This window comes from Ostrea edulis, chromosome 2 (assembly GCF_947568905.1).
Source record: "Ostrea edulis chromosome 2, xbOstEdul1.1, whole genome shotgun sequence".
Taxonomy (NCBI): Eukaryota; Metazoa; Mollusca; class Bivalvia; order Ostreida; family Ostreidae; genus Ostrea; species Ostrea edulis.
In genome coordinates this window covers 49,377,069-49,392,068 of record NC_079165.1, presented here as the reverse complement: position 1 = coordinate 49,392,068, position 15,000 = coordinate 49,377,069, and the positions used below count along the sequence as shown (strand labels likewise).

At 36.3% G+C, this 15,000-nt stretch overlaps 1 protein-coding gene across 5 annotated transcripts in view; it reads right to left on the bottom strand.

Annotated features, from left to right (window-relative positions):
- The window catches only part of LOC125679482 (uncharacterized), a 109,398-nt gene that overhangs the window by 48,092 nt on the left and 46,306 nt on the right, over positions 1-15,000 (bottom strand). For all 5 annotated transcript variants that reach the window (XM_048918735.2, XM_056154396.1, XM_048918733.2 and 2 more), the window contains 4 exons: positions 13,053-13,090; positions 12,602-12,840; positions 7,677-7,841; positions 3,987-4,094 (listed from right to left, as the gene is read on the bottom strand). In XM_048918735.2, the coding sequence (XP_048774692.1) occupies positions 3,987-4,094; positions 7,677-7,841; positions 12,602-12,840; positions 13,053-13,090 (550 nt within the window). The remainder of the gene's footprint in view (positions 1-3,986; positions 4,095-7,676; positions 7,842-12,601; positions 12,841-13,052; positions 13,091-15,000) is intronic.

Below are 15,000 nucleotides of genomic sequence, written 5' to 3'. Positions count from 1 at the left end.
ACAATATATTACTATGTCCAGTTTGACCCTTGACCTTTGACCATGTGACCTCAAAATCAATAGGAGTCATCTTCTCCTAAATATACACCAGTGTACTATTTAAAGTTTGATGTCTGTCAAGCAAAGGGTTCTGAAGATATTGAGCAGACAGTATATTCCTATGTCCAGGTTGACCCTTGACCTTTAAACATGTGACCTCAAAATCAATAGGGATCATCTTCTGAAGATGTACCAGTGTACCAAGTTTGATGTCTGTCAAGCAAAGGGTTCTCAAGATATTGAACGGACAGTATATTCCTATGTCCAGTTTGACCCTTGACCTTTGCTCATGTGACCTCAAAATCATTAGGGGTCATTTTTTCCTGAAGACGTATCAGTGTACCAAGTTTGATGTCTGTCAAGAAGAGTGTTCTCAAGATACTGAGCAGACAGTATATTCCAACGTCTAGTTTGACCCTTGACCTTTGACCAGGCAACCTCAAAATCACTAAGAGTAATCTTCTCCTGAAGACATACTAGTGTACCAAGTTTGATGTCTGTCAAGCAAAGGGTTCTCAAGATATTGAACGGACAATATATTCCTATGTCCAGTTTGACCCTTGACCTTTGACCATGTGACCTTAAAATCAATAAGGGTCATCTTCTCCTGAAGACGTATCAGTGTACCAAGTTTGATGTCTGTCAAGAAAAGGGTTCTCAATATATTGAACAGACAGTATATTCCTATGTCTAGTTTGACCCTTGACCTTTGACCTCAAAATCAATAGGGGTCATCTTCTCCTGAAGACGTACTAGTATACCAAGTTTGATGTCTGTCAAGCAAAGGGTTCTCGAGATATTGAGCGGACATTATATTCCTATATCCAGAGTAGATTGACCCCTGACCTTTGACCTTTTGACATGAAAATCAATAGAGGTCATCTTCCACTCATAACCAACCCACATATGAAATATCATTATCATCAAGTGAATGGTTCTCAAGATATTGAGCGGACAACATGTGGTCTACAGACCGACCGACTGACAGTTGCAAAACAATATGCCCCCTCTTTTTCAAAGGGGGGCATAAAAATGGTGGGAAAACTCTTATTCATGATGTAATAATGCTATAAAATTAGAAATAATTTTGATTTAAGTTGAGATAGTATACTTGGCATGTATTGAACTTATTCAAAACACATATCAAGCTTGATTCAAGACACCTTTAAATCAGTGAATTTTTTGGGGCCTTTTTATGTACACAATTGTACCTTGTTCTTTACAATTTATGTTCCCTTTGTCCCAAAGATGCTACATACCAAATTTGAAAGGAATTGGAATGGTAGTTATCAAGAAGTTAAAAGTGATTTATTGTTCACACATCACTGACCATTTTGGCCAATTTAACCCCAATATCAAAACCCCTACCCCTGGGATCATCAAATTTTACAATTTTCATAAAGGACTACCTGCTCTTTCTAAATATCCAATTAGTTTCAATTCAGTATCAATAGCACTAAAGAAGATGCTATTTGTTTTACACATAAACAATATATACTAAGTTTGGCCCCACCCTGGGGTCAGAACCCCTACTCCGGGAACCATGAAAATTATAATTTTGGTAGAGGCCTTCCTGCTCTATATTACTATGCATTTAGTTTTTCTTACACATGTCCGGTTCTAGAGAAGAAGAGTTTTGAAAATTGGTCGATTTTGGGCAGTTTTTGCTCCACCCTTAGGGCCCCAGGGGTGCGGGGGTCCTGAAATTTACAATTTAAGTCCTTCTTGTCCCAAAGATGCTTCATACCAAATAAGAAAACAATTGGAATAGCTGTTATCAAGAAGTTGAAAATTTTCAATTGTTAACGCACAACACACATCACAAGACCAAAGGACGACAACCACTTGCAACAGTGTGCGAAACTAACTTTAAAATCCTATAGACTTTCGGTCCATAGTCATTTCAATTCCTATAGACCACAACAAATTCCTATAGACCGAAATTTAACATGCAATATTCATTGTTATTAAAAAATAAATAATAGACACAAATTTGATTTGGTAATTCGTTCATAGTTTGATTATATTCTTTTTCAATTTCATGCACAAGCTTTTCAATTAGAACTTCGTTTTCTTTTTCATTCTGTCCCAGCTCAGTTTCACTGTCGGATTCTTCATCTAAGTCACTTCTACTACATTTCGTTTTCTCATAATTTTCTGCGACTTTAGCCTTGCTGGAACTTGTTGTACTGACCGCCTTCCATTTGATTCCAGGTTCCAAGGCATGCACCTTCCACATATTTTTAATCGTTCAAAAAAGGACTTTCCAAATTTGCACGAAAATGACGTACATTGAAGTAAATATCAAATTGACCCCCCCACCGTTGAAAATGGAATAATCTGATTTGAATGATTTGTAATTACATTGTGGAACATTTTATTACAGCTAAGGGGTGAACAGAAACATAAGCATAATACATAAAAACTGGTCCTGCTTCTCATATATGTTTAATAAGTGGCGGGAAACCACTTTTTTTACTCAGAGTTCCTATAGACAAGTCGGTCTATAGCTATTTCGATCATTATAGACCGACTCGATTTTCTATAGACATTGTCTATCGGTCCATGGTTAATTTCGTACACTGTTGCAATAGAAAATTCCATGCAGTACTTTTTCATCGGATGCAGAGTTGTTTTTTTTGGCCTTATAAAGAAAAAGATTTTTGAAATTGGTCAATTTTGGGCAGTTTTTGCCCCACATCTAAGGCCCCAGGGGTCCTAAAACTTACGACCCCTTGTTCAAAAGATGCTTTATACCAAAATTGAAAAGAATTGGAACGGTAGTTCTTAAGAAGTTAAAAACGTTCAACTGTTAATGCACAACGAATGACAATCAATTGAAATAGGACCCGAGTTTACTCAGGTGACATGAAAATACCCCTAACTTTCATGTCTAGGCACCTAGTGAAGGAACAGTCACTACCAATGTTAAATATCTTAAGGAACAGTCATTACCAATGTTAAATATCTTAAGGAACAGTCACTACCAATGTTAAATATCTTAAGGAACAGTCACTACCAATGTTAAATATCTTGAGTTGACACCTAACAAGAGGTACTGTGAGCAATGCTCACTAAGAATACCCCCCGCTTACCCCAATCTCCAAAAGGGTGTTGGTAATAGGTATAAACTACCTCTTTTCCTGAGTGTAAAAAACAAATGGCATGACAAACCGAACCATATTGCTACTTCGATGTCCAGTGTGCATGACCTTTGACCCCAAAATCGATAGGGAACATCTTCATCCCATGGGTAGTCCATATGTATGATATGGTGACTGTAGGTGGAAAGGATAACGCTTTAGAGCCCGGAAACCATATTGCTACTTCGATGTCAAGTGTGCTTGACCTTTGACTTTTTGACCCCAAAGTCGATAGGGAACATCTTCATCCCATGGGTAGTTCATATGTATGATATGGTGACTGTAGGTGGAAAGGATAACGCTTTAGAGCCCGGAAACCATATTGCTACTTTGATGTCCAGTGCACGTGACCTTTGACCTTTTGACCCCAAAATCGATAGGGAACATCTTCATCCCATGGGTAGTTCATATGTATGATATGGTGACTGTAGGTGGAAAGGATAACGCTTTAGTGCCCGGAAACCATATTGCTACTTCGATGTCCAGTGCGCTTGACCTTTGACCTTAAAATCGATAGGGAACATCTTCATCCCATGGGTAATCCATAAATATGATATGGTGACGGTAGGTGGAAAGGATAATGCTTTAGAGCCCGGAAACCATTGCGTCTACAGACGGACGGACGGACAGACAGACGGACAACCCGATTCCAGTATACCTCCCCCCCCCCCCCCCCCCCTCCCCACAACTTGTTGTGGGGCGTATAAGGAAGGATCAGTCACTACCGGGATCAAGAATCAAACCCAGAATGATTCTCTATAGAGAACATACTCAATTCTACGTGATTTCCAAGTTAATAATTACCTGTGAGATCTCTCTTTTGAACATTTTGCCACATGTAAACATCATTGTATTGGAGTCCGGGTCAAAGAGGCATGCCATGCGAACTAACAAAACCTCAAAGGTTGCTGCCTACAATGTAAAAAAGAAGTTCACAGTTAACAGTCATCTGAGTATCACATATTGTACAACATCAATTAAGTGTCAAGTGTAATCATATAAGAGTACACCTGAGTATTTAATTAGATACAAGTATCACTAATCCAGAAAGTTTTCATGTAAATGTCAACTTCTTTGGCCCAATGGTTCTTGAGAAGATGATTTTTAAAGAATTTCCATACTCACATGTACAACTTTGATCCCCTACTGTGGCCCCATCCTACCCCCGGAGGCCATGATTTGAACAAACTTGAATCTGCACTATGTAAGGAAGCTTTCATGTAAATCTGAGCTCTTCTGGCTCATTGGTTCTTGAGAAGAAGATTTTTAAAGATTTTCCCTACATATTTTTACGTAAAACTTTGATCACCTATTGTGGCCCCATCCTACCCCTGGAGGCCATGATTTGAACAAACTTGAATCTGCACTATGTAAGGAAACTTTCATGTAAATCTTAGCTCTTCTGGCTCAGTGGTTCTTGAGAAGAAGATTTTTAAAGATTTCCCCATTATATTTCTATGTAAAACTTTGATCTCCTATTGTGGCCCCATCCTACCCCCGGGGGCCATGATTTGAGCAAACTTAAATATGAACTATGTCAGGAAGCTTTCATGTAAATCTCAGCTCTTCTGGCTCAGTGGTTCTTGAGAAGAAAATTTTTAAAGATTTTTCCTATATATTTGTATGTAAAACTTTGATCCCCTATTGTGGCCCATCCTAGCCCCAGGGGACATGATTTGAACAAACTTGAATCTGCACTATGTCAGGAAGCTTTCATGTGCAAAATAAAACATCTGGGGTATTTCCCCCCACACAATTCATTGAGAGAAGAGAAGTAACTGGCCTGTATGTGTGTAAGTGTGTGCGAAACACGAGCTTGTAGACACTAAGCCACACTTCCAATTCTATTTATTTCAGACTTCGCATGTAGCTTTGTTATCAAAAGAAGAAGAACCCTATCAATTTTGAGATCAAAGGTCAAAGTCACTATGGGACTACTAGAAAAATCATGTAGACACTCATTGCGAGGGAATTTGCTCCGCTTTACAGAGATCTTTATTTATTTAGTTAGTTTTTTGGGGTGTCAAGAAGTTTCGACAATTGCAAAGTCAACTTCTCCTGTGGCTGTTTCCCTTTTTGAAAAACAACACTTGTCTATTACGAAGGATGTTCGGATTTTTATTTTCCTTTCTGATTGATTTTTTTACTTAAAAATGTTGGACATGTTAATTAAACAGATACTAGCAATAATTATTTCAGATATAATTTGTTACTTTTTCAAAACGATATATGTATGTGTGGAGGGTATGGTTACCCAAGGGCAGTCATGAAATCAGATAATGGAAATAACTACAAGCTATTCATCAACTCTCGGTATTTCCAAAGAAAGTGGGAAAATAAATCAAATTTTATACATCATTTTTCAGTATCAAAGTGACGTCATTTTGTTAGGCTGACAAATACAGCAATCGTTCACATTTGTTATCCAGCTTAAAAAATCTATTTACGATGGGACAATAAATTTTGACATCAAAGCGGAGAAGTGGTTGTATAGGCCTATCAAATTCTGTTTGAAGCTTGTTATAAATATAGCTTGATATAGGACTTCCGTTCAGACTAAAAGAATGGCTAAAACAGTGTGGACGATAAATGTGGAGGCTTTTAATTACTGGCATATACGAGCTACCGACAAACTACTAAACCACATAAGATATCACCCCATAATATAATTGACAAAGACCTATATTGTTTTTAAATTGTTTTCATGGAAATCGAATTCTGATTTGTTTTTCTTTTTAGACTTAAAATCAATTTTTCATAGTTATCTTTTGAGCAGATTCAGTACCTAAACAATATCATGCATTAATATTCATATTTCTCTTCTTCAAGAATATTCCATTTTGTGTTGAGCATTTTTAAGTACTGGAAAATGGCTTCATGAGGTATCCAACATCTTCAACTCCAGAGCGCTATATGAAACCATAGCAACCCGTAACTCATTAATTCTCATCATATTATGAAAGTCCTAAGGAGCATTTCTGGTAAAACTCATTAAAATCTAAGAATAGGATATTTTTGGTGGTTCGTGGCTGAAGTCCTTTGTCCAAGACATAAACAAAGGTCATAAAAGTTTTTATAGGTAAGAGGAATGCCAATAATGTATTCTATAATAGATTTTCAATTTAAATTTAGATGATTTCAGTGAGAATATTTCTGGTACAAGCGGATCAATTTGATCTCCACCAATAATGAACTAGATCACTTGATGAAAGTGAACAGTACCTACTTTGTGTATCAATTGCAGCAATCATATCTGGCTTGCAGTGTGCGAAAGTAACTTTAAAGTCCTATAGACTTTCGGTCCATAGTCATTTCATTTCCTATAGACCACAACAAATTCCTGAAGACCGAAATTTAACATGCAATATTCATTGTAATCATGGTAATCATGGGTTCATCACAAAAATTTTCTCCTATCAAAATTTGACATCATCGTCTATTCTATAAGATTTACAAATAAATGTAAATATAGAATAGAGAGGGTCAACCTGTGTTGTTATTAAAAAAAATAAATAATAGACACAAATTCAATTTTGTAATTTGTTCATAGTTTAATTATATTCTTTTTCAATTTCATGCACAAGCTTTTCAATTAGAATTTCGTTTTTTGGGTTTTTTTTGTTCCAGCTCAGTTTCACTGTCTCATTCTTCATTTAAGTCACTTCTACTACGTTTTGTTTTCTCATTATTTTCTGCGACTTTAGCCTTGCTGGAACTTGTTGTACTGACCACTTTCCGTTTGATTCCAGGGCGTGCACCGATTGCTTTTCATATATGTTTAATAAGTGGCGGGAAACCATGTTTTTTACTCAGAATTCCTATAGACAAGTTGGTCTATAGCTATTACGATCGTTATAGACCGACTCGATTTTCTGTAGACATTGTCTATTGGTCCATGGTTAATTTCGCACACTGGGCTTGGGTTGGAAATAAACATGTTACTATAGTCATTTATTTTGTTTTTATTTCCAAGAGTGAAATAATAGTCCTTGAACACTATATTATATAGTTTGTGGTATGAAGAAGTACCTAATGAAAATTGAGATAAAATGTTTCTAAATGCAAGTTTTTGTTAAACCGGCCATCCCTCTAAACTGGCTGTTTTCTTTGGTCTGAGAGCAGGCTAGTTTAGAGAAGTTTTAAGTATCAAACATGAAAGTCCTACCAGAAACAGTTCAAGAGATATGGCCTGTTAACTTTTGTAAAAAGTAGAACAAATTCTAAAGTCATGATAGACTCAAAAGTTCAAATACCAAAAAGAAAGGTCTTGTCAAAAGAAATGCACATAAGAAATATGAGAGCCCTGTCACTCACCATTCAAAAGATAAGAGCAAGGTTATGTTTCAGACAAAAAGACAGGACAAAAACAATATGCCCCATGATCTTCAATATAGGGGTATAAAAATTAAAATGTGTATCCTAGCTAATTTACAAAAGAAAGAAAAAATTGCCCAAAAACTAAATAATTCATGTTTTGAGGTTTAACATAATTACTTTTAACAGTGTAACTTGATCATCTTGGCTAAGAAAGCAGAATCCAGGAATAGCTTTAGCGAAGTCCACCACTGATTTAATGGCTGGGGTGAAGAATTCCGACATGTCTGACCAGCCCTGAGTGTCCTCTGATGATTGAGTAACATTACCATTCAGAGGGCATGCCTAAAAAAACAATCATATGTCAGACGATTGAGTAACATTACCATTCAGAGGGTGTGCCTAAAAAAATAACAAAAACAATTATATGTCAGACGATTGAGTAACAATCTCATTCAGAGGGTGTGCCTAAAAAAATGACAAAAACATTATTATATGTCAGGCGATTGAGTAACATTCTCATTCAGAGGGTGTGCCTAAAAAAATGACAAAAACAATTATATGTCAGACGATTGAGTAACATTACCATTCAGAGGGTGTGCCTAAAAAAAAGACAAAAACAATTATATGTCAGACGATTGAGTAACATTCTCAATCAGAGGGTGTGCCTAAAAAATGACAAAAACAATTATATGTCAGACGATTGAGTAACATTCTCATTCAGAGGGTGTTCCTAAAAAAAAATGACAATATATAAATATTGCATGTAGTTGAGGGTAACATTGAAAATTTTCACCCCGAGAAAACCATTGTCAACCGAGGCGTAGCCGAGGTTGACAATGGTTAATCGAGGGGTGAAAATTTTCACTGTTACCCTCAACTACAAGCAATATTTGTTTTATTATACTGAATGTTATATAAACAGCGAAGCAGAAAAAACTTACGTCTGTTTACATTTGATCAAATACTGTCAGGCGATATCTCGTATATCGATACGGGTATTCGCGTTTGTAATTTTCGCGTTTATTACAAACGCTCAAACGACGTCGTCTAACAATCTGCGGCGAACCGTACGCGCATAAATTTGACGCATGTGATAATTTTTATTAATATCACCCGGTGTCAAGTTCTGTTATCCGTTGCTAGATACTATCACCCTGGAGCGGGTGCTTTCTGTTCTCAGGGGGTAACAATGTTTTTCAAATGCTTCTCGACAAATCAGATTCAAGTATTTTACATGAAAGTATAATAAAAACAATTATATGTCAGACGATTGAGTAACATGCTCATTCAGAGGGTGTGCCTAAAAAAATGACAAAAACAATTATATGTCAGATGATTGAGTAACATTCCCATTCAGGGGGCATGCCTAAAACAATGACAAAAACAATTATATGTCAGAAAAAAAACTATTCCCCTTTGGTTCAAAAGACAGTCCAGGTTAAAGTTTTTAAAAAGTAGGTCAAAGTCTACAGTAAATGCCCCTAGGTCAAAAGTCTTGGTACCACAACAAAGGTCTCTTCATGGGGCATCTATATGTGAAATATTAAAACCCTATCCCCCTTGGTTCAAAAGATACAGCCCACATTTAAGTTTCTAAAAAGTAGGTCAAAGTCCAAGGTCACTAGGTCAAAAGTCTTGGAATCACAACAAAGTTCTCTTCATCAGGAATCAATCTGTGAAATATCAAAACCCTATCCCCCTTGGTTTAAAAGATGTAACTCAGGTTAAAGTTCTTAAAAAGTAGGTTAAAGTCCACAGTAGTGGTCATTAGGTCAAAAGTCTTGGTACCACAACAAAGGTCTCTTCATGAGGAATCAATATGTGAAATATCAAAACCCTATCCCCTTTGGTTTAAAAGATATAGCTCAGGTTAAAGTTTTTAAAAAGTAGATCAAAGTCCAAGGTCAAGGTCACAAGTCTTGGTACCACAACAAAGGCCCCTTCATAAGGCATCTAAATGTGAAATATCAAACCCATATTCCCCTTAGTTCAAAAGATATAGCCCAGGTTTTCTATTGAATATATTACAATTTCTATAGAAAATAAAATACAACAATTGCCAATTAGCCAATATTATATACTCAAGTTTGCCACCTCCACAATGAAGCACAGGCGATGTTCCACCTATGTTAACACCTCATTACCACAGCCACACTATCCTCCAGCAATCAACAAAAGCCAGGTAAGGTATTACACGCTTGGGTAACGGTGGATATACGCTACCACCACTTCGAGTGAAAAACAATGAAATGGGACCCAACTTCACTTCAGGAGATGGAATGTTCGAGAGATCGATAGTAAATTTGCTTTGTTATATAGAAAAAAAAATCTTGACCATGATTTCACTTCGAGAGATCGAAGTTCGAGCCATCGAGAGTCACCTGTACACACAATTTCGGATAAGAACAAGACGTGTTTGTGAAACACAAATGTCCCTGATAATGGCCAATTCCAAAGATGGCCAAGGTCACAAGGACAAATATTTTGGTACCAGTAAACAGATCTTGTCACAAGAAATGTCCATGTGCAATATGAAGGCTCTAATATCTACCATTTAGAAGTTATGACCAATGTTAAATTTTTTAAAAGTTGGTCAAATGCCAAGGTCAATGTCACAAGGTTAACAATTTTAGTACCCACAGAGGTCTTGTCACAAGTTATACTCAGGTGAAATATAAAAGCTCTAGCACTTACTGTTCAAAAGTTATTACAGTGGAACCCAGTTATTACGTTCCCCCTTTAATACGTTAGTCCGCATATTACGTTGGAATTCAAAGCACAAAACCATTTCTTAACAAACCTATATAAAATAGACTTTGTTATTACATTGTCCTAAGATGCCGGGACTTGGTATTACGTTGTAAACATTCCGACAAAAACGTAATAAACCCCTAATTATTCAATAATGATTCTCAAAATAATAAGCCATGCATTCACATCTTGACTGCCTGAGGCAGTCACCACGTAAATTTCCTGGTCTGTTTGGGGATTAGAGACACTTGACTGATCACGCTTCGATAGATCTAGCGACATCAATACAGGTGAATACCCCGTATCAAAGCCAGTGATAAACAATTAAATAATGTTTATTTAGACATTGTACTCTATGAAATTTACTTCATTTTTCATATTTTGAAAATCGAAGAAATAATTTCTCAACCACCTGAGTGTTCAGCATAGTGTGATAACCTTCGCTATTAAAACTCTATTTACGGACAGCTTTGGTACCAAACATGAAAGACAAGATTTATCGTAGCAATGTTAAAACCGCTTAGGTAACTGCTTGGACATAGGTGACTAAAGGTGTTCAATTAAAAAATTGTCCGTTGTTTGGACATGCAGTTTGGATGTTCGTAAATCCCATCCATACATACACCAATCAAACTGTCCTGTGTTATCGGCCGATTTGTGCACGGCATTTACCTCAGTGAATATTCTAAAATCCCTTGATGCGCACATGATTTTAGTGCCATCATTTAGCATTATAAATGAAACCTTCGTGCATCATTATATATTTTTTTTTATGTGGATTGCGCTTAAATTGTTCTCCGTGTTTATCGTTGGTGAGAAAAGTGTGTAAGTGTTGGGTATCGTGTGCGTTTTGTGTCTATAGTTTTGTTGTTTTTGGGTGGGATTTTTTTTTATTGTGTTGGGTATTGTGTAATTAGAGAACTTAATAAAATGATGTTTTGTTATTTTTTTTAATACAAATGTTGAATACGAACCCGAACGAGTTATTGATAGAAATTTACATGAACGCATTGTTTTAAAGTTGAACAAAATGGCGGTCCAAACGAATGCAGAAAAAGCAACATTTATCAAAACATCCTTATGTATCCTACACCAGAAATAAAGAAAAGGGATAAGAACATGAAGAATTACGGACATTAAAGATAAGATGTAAATAAAACAAAGTATCATAGTCTTTTAAACAAAGAAACAGTAAAGATATATTCACACACCCCTTCACGGAGTACCAACGGACGGTATACAATTTCCAAATGATATTTTTAACGGATTTCACTGGGAACGTTTATTACGTTGCCCCCGGTATTACGTTATTTTATCGTGACAAAATGGAAAACGTAATAACGGGGTTCCACTGTAGCAAGGTTAAAGTTTCAGACAGAATGACAAAAACAATATAACAATATGCCCCCCTCCCCTGATCTTCAATTTTGGGGGCATAAAAATTACAATGTGTATATATTCATCTTACTGTTTGTCAATTGCAACAGATGAAATGTTTCGTGATAGTCAAAATGTCTAGTAATACGCAACTTCCGAGATATCAGCTCTTCTGTGATGGAGGTATGTTCAGTGTTCTGTTGAACGCTTGGGTAGGTACAAGATGTGTACATGTATCATAGACTAGCTATATAATAACGATAAAGTAATGAAAGTGTAAATTTTGTTTATACCAGCTGTTGGTATACATTAAACTGACCATATCAAGAATAATATTTGTTTGAATTAGGCCATTAAATCAATTGTGAAATTATTCTTTATTTCCTCTTCTGCACAAGTGATATTTTAACCAAAGAAAGGTGGTGATTATCGATTTTTGTTTGAGCTATTTTATTATCAAATACTAATAAACTTACAAATATTGTGTGCCCTGCAGTTTGGGTGGTTGCATGGTGTTTGATAATCGGCCTTTAAGCAATATATGAAGGCAGCGATAAGCATTTCTACCCACCGTGTGTGGACGATAGTATGTTTTGCATCTCACTGTGCATAAGAGTTCCACAAAGGGAAAGAACTATTGGGCAACTCGGAAATTGTGTATTCAAAACCATTAGAATTTAAATCTGCCAGACATTTGGACCGATAGAATTTAAATTCTATTTACTGAGGATGTCTCGGGAAATCTGACATAAAGTCATCCATCTGGGCAAAATTAATTTGGGGACAAATTTCCTAAGGTATAGTAATTTGGATAATATATCTATAAAATTCAAAACTGTGCTGTCATAAGTATTCAAATTTGACCACAGCATCACTACAATGCTATGCAGCTATTCTATTCAAAGACATTTCCAAATTAAGAGATCTGTGAACAAGCTTTTAAATAAATGTTTAAATACAAACAATTTGTTTACCATATGAGCAGGGCAGTTAACAAAGTTGTTATTTTTAATGGCTTCCTCCCTCATCTGTCCCACATTGCCGAGGGTGAAGACACACGTGTGGTGGTGAGCACTGACAATCGCCTGGATGAGATCGCGACTGTTTTGAAACATTGTCATCATCTGACTTGTCTGAGAGTGAATTGTGTTCTTCTGCATTTGTTCAATGATTCTAGCCTTCTCTTTCTTTGGAACTCGACCAAATCGCACAGCTGTTCAAAAAACATGTATTATTATATTTCATATCTCTACATAATGTTAAGGATACATAGTAGAAGTTAATTAAACTAAGTACATGTATATCCATTGCCAGATAAGTACATAAAGGATCAGTGTACCTGACTTCATGGTTTAGTATTTATTTTATGCTGTTAATCATCGTTGATAAAAAAAATAACAAGTTACATGCATGACCAAGACTTACCATCACGAGACATTCCAACTGCTATACATTTCTTCAGTCTGAAAATTAATGAAAGAATAGCTGTACTCTGTTTTCATTGTATCACAACATCCCTTTTTGTGGTTCTCAGATCTTTGGAATTTTCTGCTAGACCATCACCAATTTTGAAAACAATAGGTATGCATGCGATTCATTGGATGTGTTTCTGTCCAATAATGTTACAATCTATTGTAATTTGACAATTGATTTATATGACAAGCAAAATTTCTGTCAAAATTCCTTGTCCTACAATTCTATGAGATACCAGTATGATTAATATTGTTACAACAGTATAAACATGTTTTGGCCCAGACATCTCGGCCCAACAAGTTGAACACTTTGGCCCAACTTTTTGAGTTACTTCAGCCCAAAGACATTTTAGCCCTATTCTTTTTCATCAAAGACACTTCAGCCCATTGGGGGGATGGGGGTGGGGCTTGGTGCTCACTGTGGAATTATTTTAATACGTGGGGGGGGGGGGGGGGGGGGGGGGGGGGGGGGGGGGGGGGGGGGGGGGGGGCAATGTTTGTGGGTAAGCAAAATTTTGCTCGTTCGTGGGAATGTAATTTTTAATTTTGTGGATAAGCAATATGTCACTAGGAGAGATAACTACTTGGTTTAATAAAATGTTTGAGGACACATAAATTTGTGGGCAAGATCACCCCCCCCCCCCCCCCCCCCAACAATGATGATTCCACAGTATTTCTCTTAAAGGGGAAGGTAACCCCAAAAAAATTTTACATGGTAAATAATAGGATTAATTATAAGATGAAAATTTGTCAATCTATTCTGTTGATATACGGCCTAGATATGCTTCAGAACTAATATGAAAACGATGAAAATTGAAATTCCCGCCATCTATAGAGGCTTCCATGATGTGGAACTCTTTTGTATTTAAGACCACAAAAATCAATAATTTTGACGTCACACCATCTGTTTCGGTTTTGATGAGATTCTAAGAGCATCAAAGATGTGCATGTGGTAGATTTTACGAATAAATACGTTGATGCCTTCCTGACAAGCTGTAAATTGCACTAATGTGAAGGGGAGATGTGAAGAAACTTTTTTTCTCTCAAAATTTCTGACCCAACCAAGTCATCTGAAAAGAAAAGACTATGTAAACTGTGGATCCATCATTTGCGTAATGACAAGTTGAGGATCGAGACATCTGAATGAAGAAACGTGTACCGTCTGCCTGATCTGCGACTCAACTGAACATCTTCTTTTCTTAATTTCTTCTTGTGAAAGAACAGGCTCAAATCTATACGGCTCCAAACTTAACTGTTCGTGACTTGTCATGTTTACAGTGCTGCTGATGAAATAAACCGGAACCGGTGTGACTTCATGAATTTAACTTCAATGGTTGCTCTCTTAGCGGCAGTAATTCAAAATATATGATAGATTTTAATCGTTAAACAAGGATTGTTGTTGTTAAAGACTGTCATTTACAATATCAGTATTACTTTATTCATAAAAGCAACAATGTGGTTAGGGTTGCCTTTCCCTTAAACTTTACATTTCAACAAATTTATAGTATGATGACACCTGGACCCAATGACATTTCAGCCCAGAAACATGTCAGCCCAAATATAAAACAAGAGGCCCATGGGCAACATCGCTAACCTGAGTCACCTTGACCCTGCCATTAATCAGCAGTCGTGATTTTTAAAAGAATTTATATTAACCCTTACTATGCTACACATTTAATAGCTATACTGGATGCTGCTGCTGAATTCTTTTTGATTCAGAAGACAAAATTGATGACTCATTTTTAAACTGTAAAAACTTTTTCATTTTTCAAGATACAATAAAATGATATGAGATATATGAAAATTGTTCTACAGATTACCATCTTTCCAAATATTTACTTAAAACTTTGATAATTCAAAATCTTATACCTGTGTTTACAGGTAAAACACAGGTAAATTAT